At 38.3% G+C, this 27,781-nt stretch overlaps 1 protein-coding gene across 1 annotated transcript in view; it reads left to right on the top strand.

Annotated features, from left to right (window-relative positions):
- The window catches only part of PRTG (protogenin), an 88,227-nt gene that overhangs the window by 10,662 nt on the left and 49,784 nt on the right, over positions 1 to 27,781 (top strand). The window contains 1 exon segment of the mRNA XM_075505968.1: positions 26,706 to 26,850. Coding sequence (XP_075362083.1) covers positions 26,706 to 26,850 — 145 coding nt within the window.

Genomic DNA, 27,781 nt, shown 5'->3' on the forward strand with positions numbered 1-27,781 from the left:
TTGTCATCTGGTGTTCTTTTAATACATAGCTAGGGGGCAGTTAAACTAAGTCTTTACAGCTTGTGATGTAAAGACAAGCATATCTTGTGCATAGTGATGCATGAATGTTGGAAACTGGAGGGAATTCTGTGAACAGAAGCAACTCTATATCTTCAGATTTTAGTTTAGCGTCTTCAGATAATAATTCTGTTCACATCAATTGATTACATTGTTTGTTCCTGTTTTAGTAGATTAGAATTTCTCGTGCAAGATCTTCATGTCTTAATGGTATCACTGGCAAATTGATAGAATTATAAAAGTAGAAAAAATGTTGGATTTTTAATTGATCAGTGTAATTTTACCACATGTACTAGCTCATCTTCGGACACCCTGATAGAGACATGACTCACTTTTAGAATCATAGAATGGTTTGGGTTGGAAGGGACCTTAAAGATCACCTAGTTCCAACCCCCCTGCTGTGGGCAGGGACACCTTCCACTAGACCAGGTTGCTCAAAGCCCCATCCAACCTGGCCTTGAACACTTCCAGGGATGGGCATCCACAATGTCTCTGGGCAACCTGTTCCAGTGCCTCACCGCCCTCATAGCGAGGAAAATCTTGCATTACACCAAAGATCTTTCTGAATCTTCCAGTCAAGAGGGTTTTGAGTTTTGACTCTTTTTCTTTTTTGGCTCTCCTTTGAGCCATTTCAGAGTAAAGACAAAACAAGATAAAATAGGTTTAGAAAAATAACTCTTCTATATCTCCTCAACCTTTGCAGCATGAGTTTCTCATGCAAAGTAGCAATGGTGAGCCTTCTCTTCTCCCACTAAAATCATGAGTCATCTATCAGCCTGTTTACAAAGTGGGATTGTCAGTTCTTTTAAGCTGTATTGAGAGACACTTCCTGTACACCTTAAAATGGAGAGGAAAAAGTATTGAATAGAAAAGCTTTTCATTTATTTGCTGATCTGTTCTAGTATTAAAAATTCTCATCACTTGTGTCCTCTCCCATGTTCCCATTCTTTTCTCTTTCTCATGTCAGGTGCAGGCTGGTTTTGCTGCATGTAGTCAGGTTTTTTTTTTTTCTTTTTCTCTTTATAAATTGTCACATATGTGCTATATAATTGTCTTGGATTTGCAAAACTGCTTCTGGTGACCCCCTGTTTCTTATTCCTGTCTGATGACTGGAAGGAGGTACTGTTTTCCAGTGGAGCTTATTTTCACAGCTGTGGCAGAGAAGGGAGGTGTCATAAGATACTTTGAGGTCAGTTTTGACCCCAAATTTAGATGAGGTAAAAATGATTCGACAGAAGTGTAACATCTTGTCTGAAGTGGTCTGGCTATCACTTCAAAATCAGATAATAATTATGATTAAGAAAAAGCTGGTTTGATAGCCATTACAATGTACATTAAAAACAGCTCCATGTTATACAGTATTGGTTTTGTTTTACAACTTGTTACAACTGGAAGTTATCAAATAAGCCATTATCTTTTCAAAGAAACTTTAATCTTAAGGTCTTTGAAGATGCAGAAGAGTGTTAAATTTTTTTTTGTTTACTCCTGCTTGTACAATATTCAACATATTGATAATTGTTCAGGTAACTTATCAGCAAATTAACTAGTATAAATTGTTAAATTACCATTTCGCTGTCCACATCAAGAACTCTAGTAAACTTCTAATAACTGTAACATGTGCCTCAGGCAGAGCTGTGCATTATGTATGTTCTTTGTAACGAGAATTCATTGACTTTATGAAGCCATTGACAGACATTTATCATTTTGTTCATTAAACTTGTCTGTGACATCCGGCAAATTGATGTTAACTGGAAATATTCTCTGGGAGTTCTGGCTCGACTCTGTCATTTTGCCTGAGGAGAGAGAAACTTTGTACATAGCGTGTCCCAAATTACAAGGGTGAAACTTCCTTCCCCCACCCCCTCCCCAAATGCATAAGTGAGCATATGACCAGCTCTTTTTTCATCTTGCTTTTAATGCTTATTTATGCGAACAACCCTGTGGCCCGCAGTTTGCAAGCTGATTTATCATTGATCTTCAATAGAGGTTGAAAGTGGATACTGCTTTTATTTGTTCAGCCAGTCTGTGCCAGGAAGGCAGCTCAATTTTATCACGTGACCAAACTATTGTAAAAATGATCATAGTACAAATCCACAGTGCTCTGTGCACAGTGGTTCATGGAACTGGTACATGTGAGTTTGTATTCAGATGCATTAGCCTATGCTCTCAAAATTAGTATTTCATTTATTTAAGAAGTGGAGACATAATTGGGTATGGGGATTTTTTTGTTTTGTTTTTGTTTCTCATTAGTATAACTTTTTTGTTTATTCCAGTTAGTAGTGTTTTTTCTTTATTTCTTCCTTTTCTTTTAAGGGTGTGAACTTTATTTCTAGCAATAATTATGTTTTCTAGTGTTTGGAATTCTTGGATATACTAAGCACTAGAAGAGGTAGGCATTGATACAGTGTACAAGACATTGATACAGTGTACAAGAAATTAACTATGGAATTCTTGGTAGCATTGATGGGAGTTTTGTGACATTGCTAGCACATGGCATTTAATACTTGTTTTGAATGGTCATCATCTTTACCTGATGTAGCTTATTGCTGATTCATGTAAAATATATGGTAGATGACCAAATACTTTGTTGAAAGCCTTTAATATACATTGTAGAGCGGTGCTTCATTTGGTCTTTTAAAATTGCTGTGTTGGGAATGATGAACAGTATCTCATTCGTTCTGCTCTTGAGCACCCAGTGTGGAAAAAAATATGCACTTTTAACACCTGCTTGTGTTTGATTCCTGTGGATAGCTATCTCTAATAATGGTAGAGGTTGTTAATAGGATATCTGCCCACCTGCGAGTGTTCCTGTTGTGCTACCTGAATCCAACTGTATCAGGAATCTTTCAAACAGGAATGGGTGTACTAACAAATTGTGGCATAACTGGCTAAAATATATTATTAATGGGTCAAAGATAATGTTCAGATTGTAAAACCTTCTAAAAATTGAATATGCAAAAATCCATTACATAAAATTTTTGTCTTTTGAGAGAAAGAGTAGAGCAGTTGGCTCTTTAAAATATATTGTGTCTCACTACATAATAGTTCACTGGATTAAATGAATTTATTGATTTCTGCTTCTTTACTGACACACATTTATGAGCAGTTTCTTTGGCACCATGGCCACGTGTCAAAGGTCATAACTTTCCTTCACTGGAAGAATAAAAGCTTTCAGATGGTGAATCCCTGAAATCCACACAGTGCTTTATTCCCCCATCCCCCCCAATATAATTACTGTTTTTGCATTACTTTTCTTAAGATAAATAAGCAATAATAATAAGAAATACTCATACTAGAAAAAACCATATACTTACCTGTCGTAAAATAACTGCAGCAAACTATTTCTCTGCACAAAGGGCGACATATCTAATCTGCTAATAGGTATCATTGAGATACATGGTAGTATATTAGGCTCTTTTATGATCAGAGATTTTATTGAACATGGTCAATTTTAAGAATATAAAACATTTATCCTGAAGAATTTTAGTACACTTCAGTTTAGAAACAGTATTTCTTTCTTTTTAGAGCTGTGTCAAAGGCATGTTATGCTTTGTGCACCAGAGGTGATACTGGAAGTAGATCCTACTGAGAGAATGAAGCACATTCAAAATCTGTGCTTTGTGTTTAGATGAACGTTTATAATGTTGACGTTTTCTTTAATGCCCTTCATTAGTAGTAGCCTGTGGGATTTTTGGTGTGTACTAGATATGAAAGTCCACTGATGACATAAAACTGTTAAAAAAGAAGCTGCAATGGAATATAAACAAGTTTAATCAGTCCACTAGTTTGCAAAAAGAGAACAATAAATCATGCTTTAAACATAAAGTGGCTGACACTAGTTCTGAAATTTTGGAAATGTAGAATGGGATGCAGTTAATGCCATATCCCTTGTGCAGTCTGTGGTGCTTATCTGATTGATAACCTGGCAGAAAAAATAACTTTGTTTTTTGCTAGATAGTTATCTAACTAATGCAGTTAGCTGTGATGATTTGAACTGGCTTTCTGTGTGATCTGACAAGTGCTAGAGCTGGCTGGAGGCAAGAGTAGTGGGTATCTGGGACTATCTGGGAAGAGTTTGTCTTCACTTTTTAGCAGCTACTAATAGGTAGGTTAGCTGTGACCATCTCAAACATCAGTGTGAAGGTAACTTCACTCAGGTGTTATTTTGATTTTAAATCATCAAAATGTTTGCTAGTTAAGGTGAAATAGGTTTGAATTGTTAGCGGGGCCTGGCTATAGTCCTCCTAGCAGGACTGTTTCTGAAGCAATAGCAGAGCCTAGAGTTGTATCAATGAGAAAAAAAAATCCCATGATTTTCTGAGAAGACATAAAAAGTCTTCCCATCACCCACCCAAGAAAGAGAATTGGCTGCCAGACTTTATTTTTGCGTAGTAGGGATGAAGCCTGTTGATGCTTTTAATGATGACTCTTGCAAAAAATACCAGTGGCAGACTGTTCTTCTGCTCTGTTTTGTGCAAATGATGATCTTATTCTAAGGGGGATGGTGGCACTCTGCTTTTAAATTTACCAAATATTTATATTGCAGGACTGTAATTGCTAAGTTTCTGACATGTTAACCTTTTGGACAGAAATTTGTCATGTCAGTATCCATCTTTTTGCTTTTAATTTTTTTTAAATACGGTATACTTCTGCAGGACTGTTTATAACAAATCTAAGATGAAACTGCTTTTTCTGTATTTTTGTTTTTCGCTAGGATAGCATGGGAATGTCTACTTAGGGAACAGAGACATAGGATTTGTTGGGGAAGTGGTCTTTGTGTCTGGAAGTAGCTTTTGCTCATGATATGAATATATTTGCAAATTTGTTGTCCTGTAAGTTTTGAGGAAAAATCTCAAACTTTTTTTTTTTTGCACTTGTTCAGCACAGATTTACTCAGCTTGACTAGCTAGAGACAGAGATAATGCTCTTTGTGCTGAGCATGTTGCTTGTGAACACTGAGCTGGCCTTTCACTCTCAGCAGTCCTAGGCAGCTGTGGACTTGCCTTTTTTCCCCTGTTCTGAATTAATGAGGAGCTAAAGTGTGATCTAACACTGCCTGGAGAAACCAGCTGGCATCGAAAGCTGAAGTAAGTGGAAACAATGGTCTAATTACCTGGAGAGGAAGTTTGGGAGGGGAAGTGGGTGAGGTGGAGGTGTGAGTGGTCTCATGTGTCTAGAGGTCAGGAAAGGAAGAGAAACGTGTTGGTGGGAAGCGGCTAGTACTAAGGAAAACTTGGGGAGTGAGGTGTGGGGTTGGCTCAGTTTGGAGATTGCTGTGGGTACAAGTCGGGAGTGGGAGAGGACCCGAGGGGCTGGCAAAAACTGACTCAAGGGAGTGTGCCCATCGGAGCAGCTGATCTTTCAGGACATGCAATGTGGACCCAGGAGTCCCAGACTTCTCTTGGGAACTTCAGAAAGACAAAGAAGAACCTCCCAGTCAGGGGAGTTTTGCAGGATTTAAATTGCATCACTGCTTCAGCCAGAAGCTTTTACAATATGTGACACAAGTCAGCTTGTCCCTGCTTCTCATGGGAAGTCTGTGATTGTGTTTCTTATGTTTCTTATGGTGTTTGATATGAGGTTCTGAGGTTTGATCAATTGGAGCTGCAACAAGTTGGGGGAGCTGTGGTTGCAACACATGGAGTGCTGTGAAGGATCAGTCTTACTCTGGACACCTCAATTTAGTGAATATTTTGGGCCACCATCCAACTGTTTGTACATACCCAACAGTAAAATTAAAGTAATAGAATGTCATCTTGAGGTGGTGTGAGAGTAGATGCATTAACATTTGTGAAGAACTGTAGAAAGGTCATAGGGAAGTTAATAACTCTGTCTTCAGGGCAGTGCTTAACAGTGTAATAAATAAGGAATGAGGCCACACACTGAACAGAGAAGAGAAAACAAAATATTGAATAGATGCTCATTATGTGAGCACCATTCATTTGGTGCTGTGAATAGTGGGGGAAGTGTGGTTGTGCAGTTGGATTGTTTCCTAAAGCATGTATATAAACAGAGCAAATCAGTTACATAAGCAGCTTCATTTCTTCAGTTTCCTAACTTCTGAGCATTTGGGTTTGGAAATTTTCATCTCGTGTGTGTGTATACACACATGTAAGAGACTGATATACTGAATGCTATGTTAGTAGGAAAGTTTAGGAGTTAGCCTCATTTATCTAATGATGTATGTAATGCAGCAAAAAATGAAATAAATATATGCTTGAAATTATTAGAGTTTTATATAGGCAGGGTGTCAGGAAAAAAAGACTTGTAACAGGGGCCACTGTGACAACTTCTGAGACAAGTCAAGTGAGTTTGTCAGAACTTTTTGATTCAACCAAAACATGGGCTGGTGTCTAAGCATGTATTTAGCAATAGCTAAAATGGATGATAATAATCCTCATAATTTTTTTTATATATAAAGGTTTACTTACCAGTGAAGATACTGTAGAGGTCTGCAGCAACATTTATGAACCTGTTGGTAGTATCAGAGCGTAATCTGATTTAGGAAACCATTTTAGCACAGTAATAACAAAATGTGCATTTAATTTGTATTTTTGACTACAGTTTAAGCTTGTGTGTGGACAGGGCTTAGGTGAGTGCTCGCCTCTACACTCTCTGGTGTTTGTCAGTGCAACCTTTACTCTCTATGTGGCCTGACTGAGAGGAAATGGGGTTTATTGCTGGTGTATGGGAGAAGGGCTTTTTTGTGGTGCATGGTATTAGGCAGGTGCCAGGGAGGACCGCAGGCTCCAGTGCTGTGGAGGAGTTAGCACCTGTGGGTTTCACCACCTCCTTCACCTGGTCTGTCTCTCTTTCTCAAGTATTTACTCCAGCACATAGCCTAGTGTACCACCTACTTTTTAGGCTACAGATCTTACCTTGAGCCGTAGGGCAGCTTTCTGGAAATACAGCCCCTCAGTCACAACTAGAGAAAAGCCCTGATACTTTTTTTTTTTTGGTTCTTTTTCCTGACACATTTATGTACAGAATCTCAAAGGCAGTGAAGTATTCAACACCTTGCACCTTCAGTGCAAGGTATGCACGTGGATCCTGTCAGGGATCTGGCCCTTTGTGTACTGGGACATTCTTTCTCTGAGGATGTTTTTCACAAGTGTGTTCAGAAGCTGGAATTATGAGAAAATGTAAAACATTATTTGTACTTAATTTAATTGTTCCTTTTCTCACTATTTAGTTGCTGCCATGTTTGCCATTGTCTTGCGTTTACCTAAATAACGGTTGCCTGGCCTTTCACGAACTTGTGAAGAGGAAAGATGGTGACCACCTGAAACAATAATATCTGCAGCAGAATAGCCTGAGAACTTTAAATAACCAAAGGGGACTGTTTCCAAGGCAGCTAAGTGACCTTTGGATCCCAGAAGCGGGCTATTCATAGAGGCGAAGCCTTTGTCCTGCTTTGACCAGTGGTCAGTGAACTCTGGCAGGCCCCTTGGCTCACCATCTTGGCCCTAGACTAGCAGCTGGTGATTGATTCATTTAACTGTCCAGATTCACATGCTTCTGTCAAGGACTTGTCAAGGAAGGAAAAGGTTCTATGGAGGGCTATTCATTTTACTAAAAGGAAAGGGATGCATTATATGATTGAGTGGATTACTTTTGGGTCAGAAGAGTTCCTGCATTGCTCCATTTTAATTTGGCCTTCAATCAAAGAGAGATTTAGTTTATCAGCGCAGTGTGGCGCTCATGAAGAGGGACAGATCGTTTCAATTCCATCAGTGCAATAGGGCTGTTTTGTTTTGTGGTTTTTTTTGTTGTTTCCCCCCCTCCTTTCTATGATTTGTGTTGTGTCCCCCCCCATTTTTTTGCCAACAAATCCATAGATTTTAGTGATTAGTTGAGAAGACAGAGGGTTAATAATATTAATTTCTATTAATCTCACTCTTAGTTTTAATGTGTATGATATATGAATATTAATGCTCCTACTACCTCTCATATATGGTGTTAAGCGATTCAGAAAAGCCTAGAGTAAGTAAAAGATTAGTGTGTTACCTCTGTTTTAGATGTGAAGAAAACTAAGACAATAAATTCTACAGGATCAAACTAATAAATTGCTTTCCTACAGATAACAAAGGCAGCTGTAAAGCTTAAGGTAGAACTTAGTTTTTATCCAGTCCCTGTTTTCACCTGATGAACAAAAGTTCGTTGTACAAACCCAGCGTTTTCCAAATGCACAAGAGTGCTATCTGTCCATTTGTCTGCTGGTTTAGAATCCCTTTTTTTTACAACAAGAGGAAGGTGTTTCCGTGCTTTATGAAACTTGAATCATGTTTTCAATTTTATAATTAATGCATCCAAGAACCAATTTTGAGTTGCACTAGGGAGGTGTGTTTCCTTGTCATTGTGTTGCCAGGTTCTTCCGTCCATCTTCCCTTCAGCTGGGCTGTGCTCCCTTAGCATTAGGATTTTTTTGCTGATCCTCTTCAAGAAGTACTGAGAAAAGAACGTTGTTGCTTAGCTCCTTCCACTGGAAATAACAGGCATTAAAGAGCAGATCCCGCCAGTTAACCTTCTGCCTCCGTTTGAATGAACATGATGAGCTGCAGCAGATGAAATATGAACTTCAAGTTTCTTTACCCCACTCTCATAAGCTATGTATTGTTTTGATTTGGCTTATTGAACGCATTATGAGGGATTTCTGATTGGCTTCAGGCCAAGGTGTTACACTTCTGCTGATGGAAGTGCAAGTGCATAATTTAGAAGAAAACACAGTGAGGCTTGGTCTGTTGTATTCTTTTCTCTCCCACTTTTTGAGGGAAAAGGGAGATATTTTATTTGTTGAGATAAACGGATGGCTTAACTATCTGAAGAGCACAAGAGAGGAACGCAGCCTGAGATAATCTAACCTTGCCTAACTCTTCTCTGTTATACACCTCTATGTATAGAAATCTGGGATAAGTAGAACACCTGTTGAATAGGCCGCCTCCTTTCATGGAGGCCTGGTGGTATTCTTTTCATGTCTGCAGTTGCATTTCGCAGGGATAAGTCCCCTTTCTCAGACCTTGCTTGTTTCGGGCTGGAGCGTGTCTGAAATAGGGGTACTGCTTCTCTGTGCTCCAGATAACGCTTCCCTTGGTGCCTTCCTGGTGGCTTTGATTCATGGCCTTGAGTTGGAGCTAAATAATGAGCTTTTGAAAATCATGGAAAAGGAAAATGGATTGTCATTGTGTATTAGAGAATATAAGTAATCTAATAACCAGAGGTATTACCTACTTAGTAGAACACGGTCATTTGCTTGCACTATGACTGGGCAAACTGGAAATCCAACTATTGCCTCCCACCCAAGCAGTCAACAGCTATAGCAAGGTGACTTCCTCTAAAGACAAAATTTTTTTGTTTCTTCTGTTTGCCTTTGATATGAGGGCTTTTATGGTGCTTTCAGAATAAATTTGCAGGATATTTCCCAGACGCATAAGGCAGTGAGAGAAATATACTTGGGGAAAAATATAGGGATTTCTATGACATTGAAGGCAATATGATTTTTATCTGGAAGCCACACCTCTGATTTGTTTTATTTGAAAATTGCAAGAGGTGTAAACTCTTCCCCCTCCCTTACCTCCAGAAATTTTCAGATAAACATCTAATTAGAGGACTTAAGTAACTTCAGTATATAAGCAGTACTGACAATGCCTTTTGTTACTTGGGGTTTTTTGTGTGAAGTTTGTTTCTGTTTTTCTCCCTGCTGCTCTCAAACTTTAAGACATTTGGAATTTTGTGGTTAGTTACTATGCTGTGTAGAAAGACAGTTATTGGGGAGAGATCTCTGGGCTGTGTAATGCAGTAGGGGGGCATTTGGTGACAGGGAAATGAGCTGCAGGCGTTTGGCCCTTGAAAGCGGAGGCATCTCTTCTTTCGTTTCCCCATGGGAATGCCGCAATGTTGACATTTGCAGAGGGGCCTGAAGGGCTTGAATTCCCAGCGCCTCTCCTCAGTGTTTTGCGGTGAAATCGTGTCCTTCATCCTAGGATGCTGATTCTGAAACACTGTAAGCAAAAAATGGAGAGTGCTCATGACTCTCAGAGATAGCATTTCTGACAGTCTGAAGACTTACAGTACCACCATATCAGCTTATGCTCATCTATATATGGATGGTGTCAGTTTGCCACTGTATGAAATGAAACCTCTTCTTCCGCCTCCCCCCAGATGTGAGGGAAGGCGGAGTGGTGGGCAGTGCGGCAGAGGAATGTGTGGGGCCCCCCTCCTGTCCTGGGATGCGCTCTGCGGTGCTTCCTCTGATTGATGAGCTGGGCAGGGTGAGGTGAAGAGCGGGTATTGCATTCTACTTAGGGTCTTGTTTTATTTTAGCCAGGAATAGCATTTATTTATTTTTAAAGGTACATGACTGATAAATAGAGGTCTTACCCTTCAGCTGACATCTGCAGTGAAATTCATTGATCAGAATGGGGCAGCTTGAGCCCTTACAGTGCTGGAGACTCTTGTTGCACAGTGCTGAAATTGCCTTTTCTGTGTTGCACTGAGTGATTATTACATTTTTGTTGTTTTTTGGGGGGTTGTTCTTTGAGGAACCTCAGAATCATAGCAGCCAATCTTTAATTTTCTATTTCTGTTTTTCTTTGGGGTTGGGTGTGGGTGTTGGTTGTTTTTTTTTTTTTATGCCAAATTAGGATAGTTGTGAAGGGATATGTCTTTTGTTGCACAATCCTGCTTGTGTTTTGATCCTTCTCTTCATGTCGTAAAGTGCAAAACTGTGCTGGATGTTCCCCATGCAACAGTCGGGCTATTAAGCAGAACTAATTCTTCACAGAATGGCAACAACTCCAAAGAAAGGCATCTGTAGGATTAAGCATAGATACTAGAAGGCAATCACTTGCCAAACTGCTGAAGGAAAGCAGTCCTTGCAAGGGAGAAAGTGGTGTGTTCTATCTCCTGAATGCATGCAGCCACACAAGTAGAACAGCTTTGAAGCTGGTTAATGTGGCTTACTGTGTGCCTTTTCTGTACTATTGCCTACATTTCTTGTCTGCAGAAGAGCAGAGGGGAATTCCTTGATAAGTGCATTAGCATTTATTGTGCACTTCTGTGGCCACACAGTGTTGCCTGGATGACAGATAGACTGAGAAGGGAAAACCCCAGCTGGGATGCCTTCAAAAGTGAAAAGATCAAATCTCTCATGCTTGTTTACATGATTCAGTAGGGTATGTCAGTTACACCATCAATAAACTGTTGAATAAATATAACATATTTCTAAGCCTCAATCTTTTATTTCCTTTAAAACAGTGTTAGTGATAACTCCTGAGGTGATACGTATGCCTGGTTTCATTGGGAAGGGTGGTAGTGGTATATTTTTTGCCCCTTATTAAATGATTGAGGTGTAGTAAGGCAATATGTGTGCTTATGTGAACAGCTTATTCATAGTTGCAAGAGGTGGAAAGTGCTGTTGTGGCAGTACCATTAGCTGCTTTGACCAAGGTAAGATGGAAAGACTTGGCTGTGTTATCCTGTACTTTCTTCCTTCACAGATTGGGAATTTTGATGCATGCCCCTGCATTGCAATTCTCCTGGATTGTCATCTCAAGTGTGGCTCTAAAAGCACCCGATGGGCCAGAGAATGAACAGTAAAATAAGGCGCTCGTGGGTTGGTAGTATGTCAGTTAGGACCTTCCTGTTATTTTCTCTAGCACATTGGTGCTGCCTAGGATCCCATTTATTGTCACAGTTATGTTAATATGTCATGAATAACAAACTGTGTGTCTGTTCCAGTGGTCTGAAGAAGTGAGGAGGAAACAGTACAGTCTTAATAGTCACCCTGTCAAATTGTACTTTTCTGTTCCTGCATGCATGTTTCTCCATTTAAGAGAACTTTTTGAAGGGTGATTATCCACTTCTGAGGAGCCAATTTTCTTTAACTGTTTTGTTATTTTTTTCCTAACGTACAGCAGCTATGCTAATTATGAACTCTTCCTGTTGCTAAGGTTAACGCTTTCCAAAATTTACAGTGAACGTATGCTGCCTATTTAGCAAGAGGAAAGAGCATCTTTCATAAAGTACAATATATCCTGAGATTAAATGATTGCTTTTATCCTTGAAAAAATGGATCGGTATCATAGAGACTTCTGGTGTATTGTGATGCTTATTATAATAATTTTTAATTTGTAGCTTTACCCAAGAAGGAAAGATTAGACAGCCAGCCACATGTTTAAATGTTGAGAGTCTGGTGTGCCATTTAAGGTGTCCTGTGCCCAGAAAACAAACATTTACAGGACTGAAAGCTTCTGAGACAATAGTTAAAGGGCAGTGGCGGGGCTTGCTTCTGCCTTCAGTGATGTCCATGTATGTAGGAAGGGGTTGCATTTCCAAACTGCCTCACCAAAGGGAGGCTGTTCCAGAACCACATGCCTCATTTGGTTTTTTTCCTGCTGTTTTTTCTCTGGAGCAGCCAGAGATGATACTCTTTGTTTGAGACCCTGTCTCCAGATCTTGCACTTGTAAAGAGCTCTTGCAAGAGAGGAAGAAAGTTTTGTTTTGTTTTTAATAAAAACAAAAACAAACTTGGGAAAGTCAGGATGTACAAGGAAAAGGCTATTCTCGGTTCTTCCGGGGGGTGGGGAAGGGGTATTTTTCCTTATCTTGTTGAGTTTCTTCTCCTCTCCTGTCAGCTGTCTTCAGCATGTGTCCATTTGAGTCCTCCTCTTCTCTTGACTTTCTGCATTGGGATATATCAGAAACTCCCTCACAATAGTTTCCATTCTGTTTGTGGGGAAGACAGTATACTTTCCTACTTTGTGAGGATACTGTAAGAAGGAATAAGAGGATATTGTAGGAAAGAAAGAATAAGTGCGTACGTTTCCCTAAAAACCTAGTCCAGAATAGTCTACTTGACATCCAAGTTTTCAGGAAGAGAAAAGACTACATATGAAACTTCAGACTGGTCTTAACTTTGAGAAGCTGGTGGTGAAAACTGTGTCTGTGTGTGTGTGTCTGTGTGTGGCCAGAAACACTCTTACAGAATCTAGTCCAACCCAAACAGTGGAGAGCTTAGTGATCTTCAGTGAACGTATTCAGACTTGGTTACTCCTGTACAGAGATTTTTAAAGTGATCATTTGTCAGCCACTGAATTAGGAGCTCTAAAGAAAGGAGCAGGGGGACCTGAAAGTGTTAGAGGAAACAAATGAGATTGCAGCTGACATCTCCAAGGGAACTTTTGTTCAAGGGTGCTCGGGCTGTTGACCTCTTTGCTTCTCCATTTCATTGCCTTTAGATTATAGCATTCTTTAGTACCAAAAAAGTAGTGGCTAGTTTGTGACTGGGCAAATGCTACCTTTTTTTTTTTTCTTTGGTGGGGGGAAGGCAATCATGGACACTGCTGTGCAAAGATTTTAATGCACAAAGAAACAGTTTTCCATTGTATTTTAAAAGCGTGGGTTTTATGTGAAGCTAATGATTGATTTCCTTTTCTCCCTTCTTATCAGAGATTGGAGAGTAATTCCTAGTGATCTGCATCTTAGTTTGGAAATCATTGTCTAAAAATTACACTTCTTGGATATCTGTCAGCAGGTTGGCAAGAATATGAGAGAGGAAAGGAAAAATTAAAAACATACCATTGTTTCTTCCTTTTTCTATTCCTTTCTCTATTGCACCTCCCTCTCTTTGTTTAGTTTTAGTGGCGGAACTAAGTATATGATAGCCTAAAAGTAAATGTTTTTGCAATAAGGTGACCATAAGTTTTAGCAGAGCAGACTGTTTCCCAGATGTGATTGACTGGCAGTTTGTTGGAGGTGAAACTGCAGTAAGCTCTGCAAAGGAGCTCACCCTTTAGCTTAGCAATCAGGGCCTTGGAGAAGATTTGTCCAGAGCAGAGGTAATGAATTGAGAATACCAGAAAGGGCAGATGGCCCCAATCCTCACTCATTACCTCATCTGGGATCTCCTTGGTATTTATTAGTGAAAGCTTTCTGTAGTTACCCCTATGTGCAGAGCAGTTTCTGGTCCCTCCAAAACTCAAAATGTGATTTTGAGAGGGTCTCGCAGACTAATGCCTCAGAAAGATTTGCTCCTCACCTACAGCTTGCCAATACTATTCTGTGAACTGAAATGTGAGGAGCACATGGTGTGAAGGATCAGTTTTGTCTATAGGGAATGTCAAATTTCATGGCCAAACCTGGCTCATTCTGTGTGCTTACATGCCTTTCACACTGTAGAAATGGGGTTTCTAATCTTGTTAGTGTTTTGCAATATTTGGACCCTTTTAAAAATCTTTTTTTATTGTTTAGGTTTGTGTTTTCAGTTGAAGTATTGGTATATTTCGCAGTTATATAAAAAAAAATCTTTTGTAAAGATTAGTAAACCAAACCAGAACAACTCCCTTCCCTTCCAGTCTTCCTTCTTCCCTCCTGATCCCAACAAAGCAATATATGCCAGAGTTCTGGAGTAATACACACATCATCTAGAGAATTGAGGAGGCACAGTACTTTCTCAATAAAGGGTCTCTTATCTCTCTAAGCTAAGGCCCTGACTCAAAGCCTATTGAAATCAAGGATAAGACTGCTACAGGTCAACAGGTGGGAAAAAATGAAGAAATATGTGTCAGCAATCTTAAATGTCTGGCGCTCAAACTCTCTGGGTGTGTGACTATAAAGTGCACAGGTGCCAATAAGCTATGCCAGCAGCTCCCAAAGTGTCATCCAATTTTGATAAAAATCTATTCTTTGGCGTAGGGAAAAAAAAAAATGGTAGGAAGGGAAGAGGAACCCAAGTTCTAGTGCTAAGCTAGTGGCTCCTAAAAATGCATCTCTAATTTCCCACTCTGCAGGGTTTTCCAAAGCATCAGAATAATAATGATCACTGTAGAATGTGATTGTATTCTGTATAAGCTGTAATTCCAGTCCACCTTCTTTAAAATGTTAAAATGCCTGCTAGGAGATTCTAAATGGCAAATGGTTAAGAAAAATCTTTGGGACAGACAGATTAATAGGTGTTCCATATCAATTATTGATAGTGTCAAATCAATGCAACACTTTCAGTCTCACTTAACCTCCCTATTATTTAATTGTAATGCTCTGAGGTAATTGCCTGAGACTGGACTCCTTTTTCAATACAATTCTGAACTATTGTCTTCAAAAATGTTGCTATGGTGTTCATACTATCACGATCTAAGAATTTCTTAATATTGGTAAAGTCATAGAGGAGCACTTCTTTATCTTTTTGTTTTCATTTTAGGAAGAGAAAATCGGTGCATTAGGTTTATCCTGGAAATATGTTTAACTCAAGAAATATCTGTGAAAATACACAGTGTAATCTGTTTCACAAATAGCATGGTGATAGGCTAAATGTTATCCTGCTTGCTGATATTTCCAGTATCCATAGCAGGCTGTGGGGTTTTTGTTCTGTATGTTCCCAAAACAACGTGGAGACAGTTTATTAAAGAAGGGAGCATTATTTGCACTTCTGTGACTACTTTTCATTTCAGTGTAGACTAAAGGAAATGCGACTCATTACCATACCCAGAATTACATTTTGTCTCAAACTAGTATTTTTCATGGAAAAAGTTTCGATTAATTTCAAGTTAAACCTTTTGTTTAGTCACTAAAGGGAAGGTTTTTCTTCCTCAGATTTAATTTCAGTAAGCCAAGGTATAAACGTTTCCTTTAAGGAAGTTTCCCTGCCACTTGGTGTGATTATAGAGGCATTTTTCAAAACTATTCATGAGGAAAACCTCCTGATTTTTCTGAGGTATTGGCAGTATAGATTTAGGGCTAAATGCACAGTTAGATTTTTCTGTAGAATTTTCATCCTGCCAGCACAGTAGTTCTTCTGTAGATACATGGGCTTTTTGTCTTGTGAAAAGACTCTCTGCTAGCTATTGACCTGCATGTTCAGATGTTTCTGGAGAAAGGTTTTAACAAAGAATCTGAAAAGTACTGAAATATTTCTGTATGTAGAAACACTAACTTAGGTGCCAACCAAGCCTTGCTTTATAGCAATATTAGTAGTAAAAACTGTACACCTGGCTATAAGGGCTTTTAAACTGACAGGATACTGACAGGATACTGTTTGAGGAGTCCTTTTATTTAACACTTCTGTTTTCTCAATTCCATCTCTCTTTTTTTCTTCCTTAAAATACTTATTTTCTGTTATGTAATATGTGAATTAGGTCCTTTTTTTTGTTGTCATTTTTGATGTTCAACCTCTAGGTTTTCCAGGAAAATGATTTTATTTTTCATATTGGGAAATTAAATGTCATACTCACTAATGGCAAACTAGCATGTTTCTGTCATGTAATCTTAGGTCTGTATCCTGTCTTCTTTCTAAGAGTGAGTTCTTAGTAACCAGCTTGAAAGAACAAAGGAGAAGCAGAAATTAAAACTAAAATATGAAGCTGGAAAACAAACCAGAAAGGTAAAATGAATACCCTTTAACAGGGATGACCACATGTCCAGACAATTCAAGCAAATACTGATTTTAAAGTCATGTCTGACAGTTTAGTGTTAGTACCTCATTAAAATCCAGGGATTAATAGAAGCAATCTCCTTGTTGCACATTAAAAGGATTTGGTTTAATTTGGGATTAGAGGGTACAAGGTGCCATTCTAGCAAAGCTGTTCCCAAGGTATCAGTGAAGTGGAATGGCTTAAAGACTGTGGTTTCTCTACTTGTCCCAGTTATCGTATATATTTATATATATACCTGTATGGATTTTAAAATTGTGATGAACTGGTTCAATAATCTTTTATAATGTATGTTATCTTTGGAAGTGAAATTGTCTGGAAAAGCTTGTTTGAAATGTTAAGGCAGGCAGCTGGAGAGGTATAGGTCTATAATGCCTTTCTGGGACTGGAGGTGTGGTTGGGCTCAGGTTAGTTCAAGGACATAAAAATCTGAGGATACTGGTGTTGGAGATTCAACCTGTAAACAAGATTTCCTTGTGTATTAGATTAGGATAATGTGCAATATTCTGGTCTTCTCTCCTGCAAGTATGCAGGGGTATGCAGCATGTGCAGTGTGCGTTAGTAGTTGGAACAGGATTGGTCGTTATTCTCCTCTCTTTCATATTACAGGTGTTTCTAAGCATGCAAGTGAGAACAACAACCATCTTGAGAGCCCTAATTTATGAATTAAGGAATTTGAGGAGAGGCATAGGATGAGTTTATGGACACTACAGTCCCCTCCCTGTTTTTAGATTTTGGGGAGAAGGAGAGGATGATTGGTTAGTTGTTTTATTGTTATCAGTTGCTTTTTGTTAGGCTATCTCAGCTCATGAATATGTCAATGTGTGATAGTATTCACTGCCGGGACTGATACAGAGGAAAAAAAAAAAAAAATTTTAAAATTCTAGTGTAAAAAGTTAAGCACCTAATAGTGTTATCCAGAATTTTCATTATGAGTTCTTAACATCTTGGCAGTGATGTCAGCAGCCTGTATGATTTATTTGATTTTATTTATTTATTTATTTAGTGATGCTTCTGATTTTTTTGAAAAAAGAGACTCATTTTGTTCCAACTGAGTTTAAGTATCATGCTTTTGGCACCATATACATCTTTGGTTATTAATTACAAATAAGTATATTAAACTAAAGTTTTAAGCAATAGCAATACAAAACTATGCAATTTCAGAATATTTCTTTAAAATGCAAGGATACAGAAAAAGTGTATTTTAGTTAAGCTTGTTTTTCCAATCGCTCTGGCAGAAATTAAAAGTAACAGCTGGCTTTAGGGAAAAAGCCACACTTCCAGTTTATCAGAAGAGTTAAATCTCTGCTAATTTACAAGAATGCCACTACCAATATGTTGTTTGAATTACAGTCTTTTCCTCTTTACTCTTTTATAACGGCCAGAATGAACTGACACTTTTACTTTGTGCCTGAAAGGGCCAAATGTGTTCTGGATGATATCACTTCCTCTTACAGACGGAAATCAGTTCTGTCTCAAACTCAGTTGTTTTTCTTAAGTAATAGCCATTAAGAGGAGGAAAATATCTGTGCGGACAATGAGTGAGACTGGAGGAAGAGAAAGTCTTTGCAGATGCTTGCATTTATGAGCTAAACTACCGGAGGTCCATAGTTCAGAAGCAAATCTTTCTGATGCCTGGAGTGGTCAAGAAGACTGGAGGACTAGTGTTTTGGTCCCAGGTTAACACATACTGTTGCATTTCAAAGAAAAGCAAGACAAGATAAAATTGAGTCTGATCCTTGGAGTTAGAGAAGGACCAATTAAAGGAGAATACTTTGCAAGAAGCAAAATCCAACAAGTAGTCTCCTCCTCCATTGTGTGTGTGTACATTTGGGTTTTTTTAATACTTTGTCTTTGGTTTTCTTCCAATTATGTTGGATTTTATCCAGCTTGATGAAGAGGATGTCAGACGGTTTGTTCCTCAAATGTTTGGCTCATAATTATGTGAAGTCATGTTCTTTAGTATGGTGCTGCTGTCTTCATCTGATCACAGTAGATCAGTAAAATTCAATTTCCTCTGCATCTCATCTCCTCCTGCTGCAGCTGTAGAATGCCTCCACTGTGACAACAGTAGATTGTTGTCTGGTTGCTTTCCAGAATGACTTACAATTTTGGATCGACTTGTACTTACTTGCAAAGTAAGTACTTTTTCTGTGTAAGTGGTCCAATTAACTACAGTAATTCAAACAGGGACTTCAACATAGTTGTTATACTTCTTTCAATTTATTCTCTTCTTTCTCCTTTTCTATTTTTTAAATTTTATTTTCTTTAAACAGAGGAAATTTATTCATTGAGTGAAGTCAGGCTGACACTTTGCAAATTTTCTCTTACCATCTTGGTCCTACTCATGTAACCAGTGACCTACAACACTGCAGGTTCTGAGTTTTTGCAGAGCAGATGGTGCCAGTGATGTGGAGTTACCTGAATTGTCCATGGTGCTTTGCTGAAAACAGGTATAATTTGGACTAAAAAAAAATCAACAGGAATCTATAAGTAAAAGCTGAGCATTATAATCCCTTTCATCAACTGTAGCACCCGTGTTCCGTATGGTCATCCCGCTGAATAATACATGCATTAATGAAGAGAAACTTGAAAAGGATATGTGCAAAAAAAAAAAAAAAAAAAAAAAAAAAAAAAAAAAACCAAAAAGGAAGAGGACCTGAGGGAAGGAAAAAATCCAGCTTCCTTGTTAATGGATTTAAGATTGTTGTAAACGAGATAGGGCCTCATACATGCAGAAGGCAGCACTTGCTTGTAACTGAGCAAATGCAGAAAAAAATGTACTCCCTGTGCCAAGAAATTCACAATTTAAGTAGGAAAAAAGAGACAATAAAGAGATTCGGACAAGAGACTACAAGAAAATTATTCTGGTCCATGTGTTTTGGTCTTGGTCCAGCAGCCTAATGGTTACTGTAATTTTTTTTGAGTGCATCATGACACAGTGAATTGTAAGGACAGGTTAGATCAAGAGCCTTAAAGCAGTCCCTGCTACAATTTAGTGTTCTCTGATGTTCATACTTTATATGAGCATATCCACTATTTTATATTTGTATCTAGTGGTAACTGAAGATGTTCAGAATCAGTTGGGAGATTCATGGTAGTTTGGTGACTTCATTGGGAGGATATTATATTGCCTTTAAATAATAATGCAAATGAGATGTTTGTCTTGTATCTAGAATGTAAGTTATAATTTAAATCGGACCTGTGGCCACATTTCTTAGTGAACTAAGAGCAGGATGTTCCCAACCCCTTGAGCAAAATACACGTCCTCTTAGATGACACTTACAGACTATGTGCTTCTGCATGAATTGAGGTATAAGCTGCTTCCTTAGCAGCTTACTAAAAACATGGCATTTTAAATGCCTCAAGAGTTGTCATCTACCTGCATCCTATAAATCCTATTTTAAGAGACTTCACAGTTATCTGGAGAGATTTTCCTTGTGTGTTTAGGGTTCCATACTTTAGTATGGAACTATGATCATTGTATGTTGTATGCCAAAGTTGGCTTTAGGATTTTTTTTTAATTAAAATTATTAATTTAAAATTGAAACAGAACAGGTCATAACCTGCTTCATAATTTAAAAAAAAAAGCCAGTAATATTTTACGTTGAAAGATTTGGATTTCCCCAAGCACTTTGTGTTTGTTCTCTTTGCATGGATGTCTTTCTAAAAAAGCAGCACTCATTTGTAGACTGCAGCCTATACTGATTAAAGATAGTCAGGGTTTTTTGGGGCTGAACATTTTAGGTTTGCGTTGCTGTAAAAATTATCTCCAATTCAACTTGTTTTCAAATCCTGAATGTGTAATTTTAAATAAGTAGGTTGATGTTTTGTTTTTAAAAATCAGTAGGGCTATCCTCCTCTTTCCAATCTAGTTGAACAGCTGTTGAGGCATCAGAGGCTACCTCTTGTACCTGTTGATCATCTTGTCACTTTTTTCTCCAAAATAAGTTTGACTCACTTGGCTTGAAAAGAATGGAGATGTGTAAGGATATTGATAAAGCTATTCAAATGCATCAGCTGTTGAATAGCAAGTGTACAAACCGTTGTCCAGCAATAGTGGTTCCACGTGAGGCTGAGCAGTGGCACACCTATTATGCCTTAGGGGATCGTTTGCTGACTGACACTCTACCGAGCTCTACTGAGGGGTGCTTCTGGCACTGACTCTTTCTTAGATATCCTTTTGTTTATGTAATAGCTTCATTATCTTATCTCCACAGATTTTTAGGGCCTGTCGATGTAAAATGTACTACACTGATAAAGCTCTGAAGAGCAAAGAAGAATGAAAGAGAAGGCAGAGGGCTGGAAAACTGAAGAGCCTCTTCATACAAATGTACTCTGAATTGTCTTTTTGCCTGGGGGAAAAAAACCCCAAACACTAATAGATTCTGGATGTTTCTGAATGACAAAAATATTTTCTTTGTGGAAGGATCTTTACTGTAGCATTTGGTGTGAGGAAAGTGGCAGGAGCAGTGTCACTGCCCTCGGGCAGGTAGGTCCTTTTGCTAGCAGTTGTATCGCCTCCCTTACTTGCCTGCTCCTTGCTAATACATTTCACTGTAGCAACATCATTAAATTTCCCCCACTTGAGCTAAAGCCTCTTCCTGCTTTTTCTGTTCTTACTGATTACTGAGAGTCATCACTCCCTGTCCTCTCTAGTATCTCCTTTGTATATTTGTAAGACTGTGACTTCTCTCTTCAGTTTCCTTTCCCAGGGCTAATCAGGTCCCAGCTCTTTTAATCTTTCCTTACAGGTCAGGTTCTGTTTTCTCCTGAGATCTCTCATTTTTATGCCTCACATTTTAAAAATAATAATTCTAGGCCAAACAACACTTAATTAAAATTTTAAGTGTGAATGTAAGAAATCACTGTGCTTGTGGCAGCACATACAGAATGCCCTTTCACAGTAATCCCTTTTCACTTACAGTTATGAAAAACTGTACACATATTGCTCCACTTGTGTGACATTTACCTCTGAACTGTATGTACAAAGCTGAACTTGAGCTCCCAAATACTTTATTTAATTTTTACTAGCATCTCCTGGGAAACTCAGTAAACATCCACCCATTAGATCACTTGACAACAGCTCCAGCTCTGTGTACTCCAACTGCTTCATCAGAAATGGGAGAATAGCTATGTGTCTGTAGTCTTGCCGTGTGTCTAGATCTGTCAGTACTCACGTAAAGGTTATTTCCAAACCAGATCCAGGCCAGACTGTGCCATTTGAGTGGCAAATCATTTGGAAGTATGTGTCCATATACCAAAAGGCATGACAGAATTCCTTTCATAATCTGTTTTAAGCCTCGCTCCTGCAAGGAGTAAGAAATTGCACTAAACTTAAGGAAAACATGCAAGTTGGCTTCAGTACTAAAATCTAATATGCATGTATATTTGTTGCATTTTTAAACACTGTTTCAGAGAGAAAGTGTCATGAAAACTAGATCAAAAAGAGAAAATTCAGTATTAAATTTATCATGTGCTGTTCTGAAATCCATTTCTCTGGAAGAAGCCATAGCTTTTCTTTAACATGCAAGTTTATTTTTCTCAAGTGAAACCTCTTCACCTGAGAATTAAAAAAAAAAAAAAAGGAAAAGATTCTTGGTTTCATTTGAAGGGTTAGGGCTATTGTGTAATTCTCAATAGCATTAACATGCAAGTTCTACAAATGGCATTATGCACTTTTGTTCTTTCCACCTGAGCAGTTCATCTATCTGAGTGGCCATTATCTCTTGAGAAACACTGAAGTGGTCGGTATCATGTGCTGGAGAGCTTCTCAATATTTGCTGCATTCTGGTTACATGAAACCCAATTCTGTGCTGTTGTTTCAGTTCAGGGAGTAATTTCAGTTCAGGGGTTTTATCTTCCATTCTTTCATTTTCCTTGTTATATAGTTGCAGTCCAGTCTTGGTCTAGTGTCAGCTGGGATGAAACCAGCCAGCTTTAACAATAATAAACATGTAGGTCGTTGAAATTTCTTTTGCCTCTTAAGAAAGCTCATTCAGAAAATCACCTAATGACACGAAGTGTGTGAGTAGAAAGTGCAGCATGTAAGGGAACAAGTCACCTGGACTTCTGTTTGAACGAGCTTCAGGATTTCATTTCAGGAGTGAGTGAAGTGGGGGTGGGGTGTGTTGTGTTTCTTTTTTGTTTGTTTCTCCTTTTTTTTTTTTTTTTAAACATTAGAGTGAGTGAAGGACTGCTGCTGTATTTAAATGAACAAAAAGATGTCAGGGATGAGCTTAAGTTTTACTTTTTTGTACCTTAATAGTTAATCGTTAAATCGATGTAAACTTAATAGTTAAATCTATGTAAACCTGTTTAGGTACACAAAATTTTTTTTGCATGTATGCAGGATAGTATTCAGTCCGTGTATGGTGCCGGAGACACCAGCAGTGTTTCTCTAATATTTAATCAGTGTGTGACAGCAAGTAATCATTTGGGTTTTGAGCCTGTGGATATTTGCCTCAATGGTAAATGAGGGAATTCATACCAGAACTGAACTCTGATTTCTCTCTGCATAGATAACTTTATTGGACAGAACTGTGTGTTTTATGCCATCAAATATATTCATACTCAAAAGTAACTATACAAACACATGTTCCCATCACATAAATTGCAGGAATTTATGTGTAAATGCAGTTTCTAGCTGTTGTTTTCTTCTTCTGTAAGCAGCATTTGGTATCTTGCAAGTCAAAAAGGGAGCATCAGGTTCTCAGAGTAACATTAATTGTTTTCTTTTGGCTATAAATCTGGGAACAAAATGATTAAATAGACTGGAGAAGAGGGGGAAAACTCAAATAAAAAGGCACTTACATTTATTACATTTTGCAGGGTTGTTTTCGGGAACAACGTATGTCTCTTGAGACTTTGTTTCTTATCCATTTTATAGAGCTCTGGCCTCTTAACAGCACTGCTTTAATGACTTTTTCTTGGGGTTCTGAGTTGGTATCAGTGCTTGCCATGAAAACAAGCCTGTTACAAAGAGGTCAGGTTTCACGAGACAGCAATAGACTTGTAAAAACAGATTTTACTGGAACAAATAAAGTCAGAATTAAGAAGAAACCAGAGATTTGCGTAAAGAAACAAGATACAGAAGGAGCAAGTATTGAGCTAAACTGATAAACAATGTATACATTTAGATGAGCAATAAGTGGGGATTTTTTGTTTCTACAACCACATTTAGTGACATTAATGAGTTTTTCTAATATTTTGTGCAGTTCTCCATAGTTCTGACTTTTGCTGTGTTTAAAGATTAATTTTCTGAGGAAATGTGTTGTTCCTGCTCAGGTAGAAAAATGTTTAAGTATCAGCTTCAATTAACAACTTGCATTGGATCTTCTAAATAGTATAGCTGAATCTGTTCTTGCTTGCTATCATGATGACATTTTGTGTTCTGTGAAATACTAATTTTCCTCAGTTTCTTTTGTAGTTCTTGAGAGTCTCACTTCTGTCTTTAATCTTCAGCTGTAATGTACCGGATGCATGGAAATCATTCTTTTTATATACATAAATGAAAACCAAATATTGTGTTTCTGTTGTCTCACTCTGTCCCTTTAAATAATTGTACCAATATAAGAAAATTCTGGATGTGATTTTATAGTTCCTATGAAGATGAAACTTTTAAAGGTGTGCAAGAGCTTTGGTTCTATAAGACTGTACCTTTCTGCCTTGTTAAAATGGTCCTTTCTTATGCCACTGGCTGTGTGATGCAGCTGTGCTACATGATGGCTCTGAAACTCGTGTTACGTTGATTTGTATTGTTCTTGTTATCTATGCCTTTATTACACTACTAGAGATTTTATTTTGAAAGCTAAGCAGACTTGCCTAGTTTGCTGCATCATACTTTCAGTAAACAAATGAAGAATGCAAAGCACTATGTTTTCTGTTAGAAAATCTGTTAAGAACAGCACTAGAGAAATATTTTTCTGACTCCAGGTGAACACACATTTTCCGTGGAGGGAGGAATTAGAATGGAGAAGGAGGGAAGGGAGGAAGTAAGATAAGCCGGGATGCTCCCCCCCTGCCTTCTGTGCCGGAAAACTACAGGAGAGTCAGACTGCATCAAATTCAGCAGAAAGCAAATCCAGAAAGTTTAGAGTTATGGGAACAACCTGGTGTATGTGCAGGTTATTTGACTTGCACTGAGTCTTTCTGTTCTGTGAAGCTGAACTTCTGTAGGTAGGCAAAAAACTATTAAGTCTCTTTTTTTCTTCTGATGATTCCTTAGAGTTCAAAAGAAAATCTTTAAGGAGAGAACTGTTTTTGTGTCTCCCCCCAACAGGCTTTAAATGTAAGACTTCTCTTGTAACATCTTTGTGCAAGTCGTGGGGGTTTTTGTGTGTGTGTTCTTGAACATAGTACTGCTCAAAAGTGAAAGAACAAAAAGTGGAACGCAGGGAACTGTGTTAAATTCTGCTAGTGAGAGAGGCTAGTTCTGTCTGCAGTGAAGGTGGGTAGGGAACAGACTGCAGAGTGTGCTGGGGCTGTGGGGACCTGCTGCCAAAAGCACAGGATTGGTCATAAAAATGGACACCAGGAGCATCTCTGCTTGCATCTTGGGAGTCTGAATCACATTTGAGGTGCCAGACCTAGTTTCCAATGACTGCGGTGTTTGCATCATGTGGCCGCAACTGCTTTCAGGTGACTTTGCTGTACAAGGCGGTTCAGTTGTGTTGTTAATCACAATCCTTGGGAGGTCTGTTCACAAAGCTGCAACACTTTTAACTCTCCTGGTATGATTAGGAATGCTCATTCTTGCAGTGCTGATGCAACTACAGGAATGCAGTGCAAAAAAAGGATTTATTCTGACCTGGGAAGTGAAATGGGTATACTAATAATAGGGATCTTTAAGTTATGTACTTAGGCCCATGTTAGGAGTTAATTTGTGCATGGAAGCGAAAGCAAGCAGGTCATGTCACGTTTCCTTCACACTCCAATATTAATCTATTGATGCTATGCAGTAACATTAAAATGACAGGGGGTGGGGAGCATTCGTTAGAATGCTTGGTGTGCATCAGTACTGTATGTGTCCTCTACGCAGAAGGGTATTATTGATAACATGTTAGAGTAAATAGGATGAAAAACCATTTCAATTAATAAACAACTAAAATAGAGGAATTCTTTCAACACAAAACTTGAATGTTAAGAGACGGGTAACTTACTAATATTGGTTTCTCTGTTGAAGTAATGTTTCTGTATAATTTATACAAGAGTAGAAATTTATTCTAAATCTGATTTTTTTTTAAAAACAAATCAGTACCATTGAGTTTATGCAGAAATTGTTCCCTGTGCAGTTACAGGGGGTGGAAATGTATGTGGAATTATTTTTGTGTGTGGAATTATTAAATGTGTGTGTTGCGAGTTATCCAAAAGGAGTTGCCTCTGAAGAATTGTTCCTTCTGTTAATTATGTTGTAAGTAGCAGTAAATAGAGCAATTAATTAAAGGGTTTTGCATTCCTTTCCCTTTGGCTTTTATTTTCTGAGCAAAGAAATCCAACTACTGATCAATTTCTTAGGTGTCTGTTAGCTGGAAGGTATTTATTGATCTGCCACTTCAATTGGCTCAGTTTTGTGAACTCTTGAAGTTGTAAATGCTTGAAACTATATTGATGCTCTGTGCATCAGACATCTGCTCAGTGACCGCTCGAACTGTTGGGATGAAAGTGTTCTCACGTGATTAAACTTATTTTGAGATCTTTTTTGGTTTTGATTTCTTTTTCTTATCAAACATGAACTTGTACAACTCTCCAAATGCTTTTACTAAAGTATTATTAAAGGACTAAAATATGACTGTCAGGAACTGATTGTTGTTTTGGAAATTTTCTATTGCAGTTAGATTTTTTTTTTTTTTTAAGTATAGTGGGGTCAGTCCTAAACTAGTTGAATTGACACGAATTTCGGTAGTTTAATAATTGATATGCTTTCCAGCTGCATGCCAGTCAATTTGTATGCTTAATTCTATTTGAGAGTGTCATTTTCATTGAAACATTTTTTTTACTGAATTAGGTTAAAGCAAAGTTATTTTAAGTAAACCTTCAACCACTGAAACCATGCCAACGAGCAAAGTTGACAAGGTAATTAGACGTATCTATCTTGGCATGTAGAAAAGAAGAGTATTTGAAGTATTTCTGGGTATTTTTGCAAGTTGATCTATGATCTGGAGTTTGGTTTAGCCAGGAATTTTTCCTCACCTTAGTCCTTTAAATTTGATGTTCTCTTATTTTTAGCCATTTCTGCATTTGAAGTCCAGCCACTTTCAACTGAGGTCCAAGAAGGTGGAGTAGCTCGATTTGCCTGTAAAATAACAGCAAACCCTCCTGCCACTGTGACATGGGAAGTGAATCGAACAACTTTACCTTTAGTTATGGACAGGTATATAGAGTTACACATTTTAGAATGTCATTTATTTTCTGTCATAATTTTGAGCCTGCTACAAGAAGAAAATCTGAATACTTGCAATGCCATTACATAAAAAAGGTTCCATGTGTATAGTATGTCAATTATTAAATAGCTAGTAGTAGTTATGTTGTTAATGAATTTTAAATAGGTATTATGAGTGCAGACCAGAATCACCTGCTATTGCCTACACAGTAATCGCTGACCTATGAATTGTCATTGGAGAATTTTGTATGCAAGTCATCCTCAGGAATGGGAATTGCTGTGGGATACAGAATAGATGGACTTTGGCTGTGGGGGTGGTTTGAACTAGTGGGATTGCTTTCACAGAAGAATTGATGCTGAACCTGTTTTTCTTTAGAGGGCCAATAAAGAATTACCTGTACAGAAAATTGAGTTAAAACACTTCATGCTAGGGAAATTCTGCGTGGGGGGACTTCACTTGAATTGATTAACTTGAAGCATACAGCCTGCTCCCTGCTAGATTCTTTCCCTGCCCAGGTTGTATTGATGGAACCTACTCCCATCTTCTCAACATGTAACTTCTGTTGAACATGTCTAAGATACCTAGCATGTGAAGGAAGGTAAAAAGAGAAACATAAAAATTGAAAGCATAGGTGGGTTTCTGGGAACTGTATACCAGTTATGCCAGTATATCAGAAATTGCTGCCAAATACCAGCCAACCTAAATAGTATGAATGTAAGAAGGTTGGTATGGTTCCTTCTGAGGGTGAGAAAGACCTGCTTGTTGAAAGTAAATTCCTCTGCTCTCATCGTGGTGCTGAGGGGAAGCTTGCCTGTAGTTCAGACATGCAGGGAGTTGAGTCATGTACAGAGAATGTTTTTGAGTGTCCAGCCTGCTGTTCCCCGATCAGTGTAGCAATGGCTGTTTGTAAATCAAGTAGTT

Source organism: Mycteria americana, chromosome 6, assembly GCF_035582795.1.
Source record: "Mycteria americana isolate JAX WOST 10 ecotype Jacksonville Zoo and Gardens chromosome 6, USCA_MyAme_1.0, whole genome shotgun sequence".
Lineage (NCBI taxonomy): Eukaryota > Metazoa > Chordata > Aves > Ciconiiformes > Ciconiidae > Mycteria > Mycteria americana.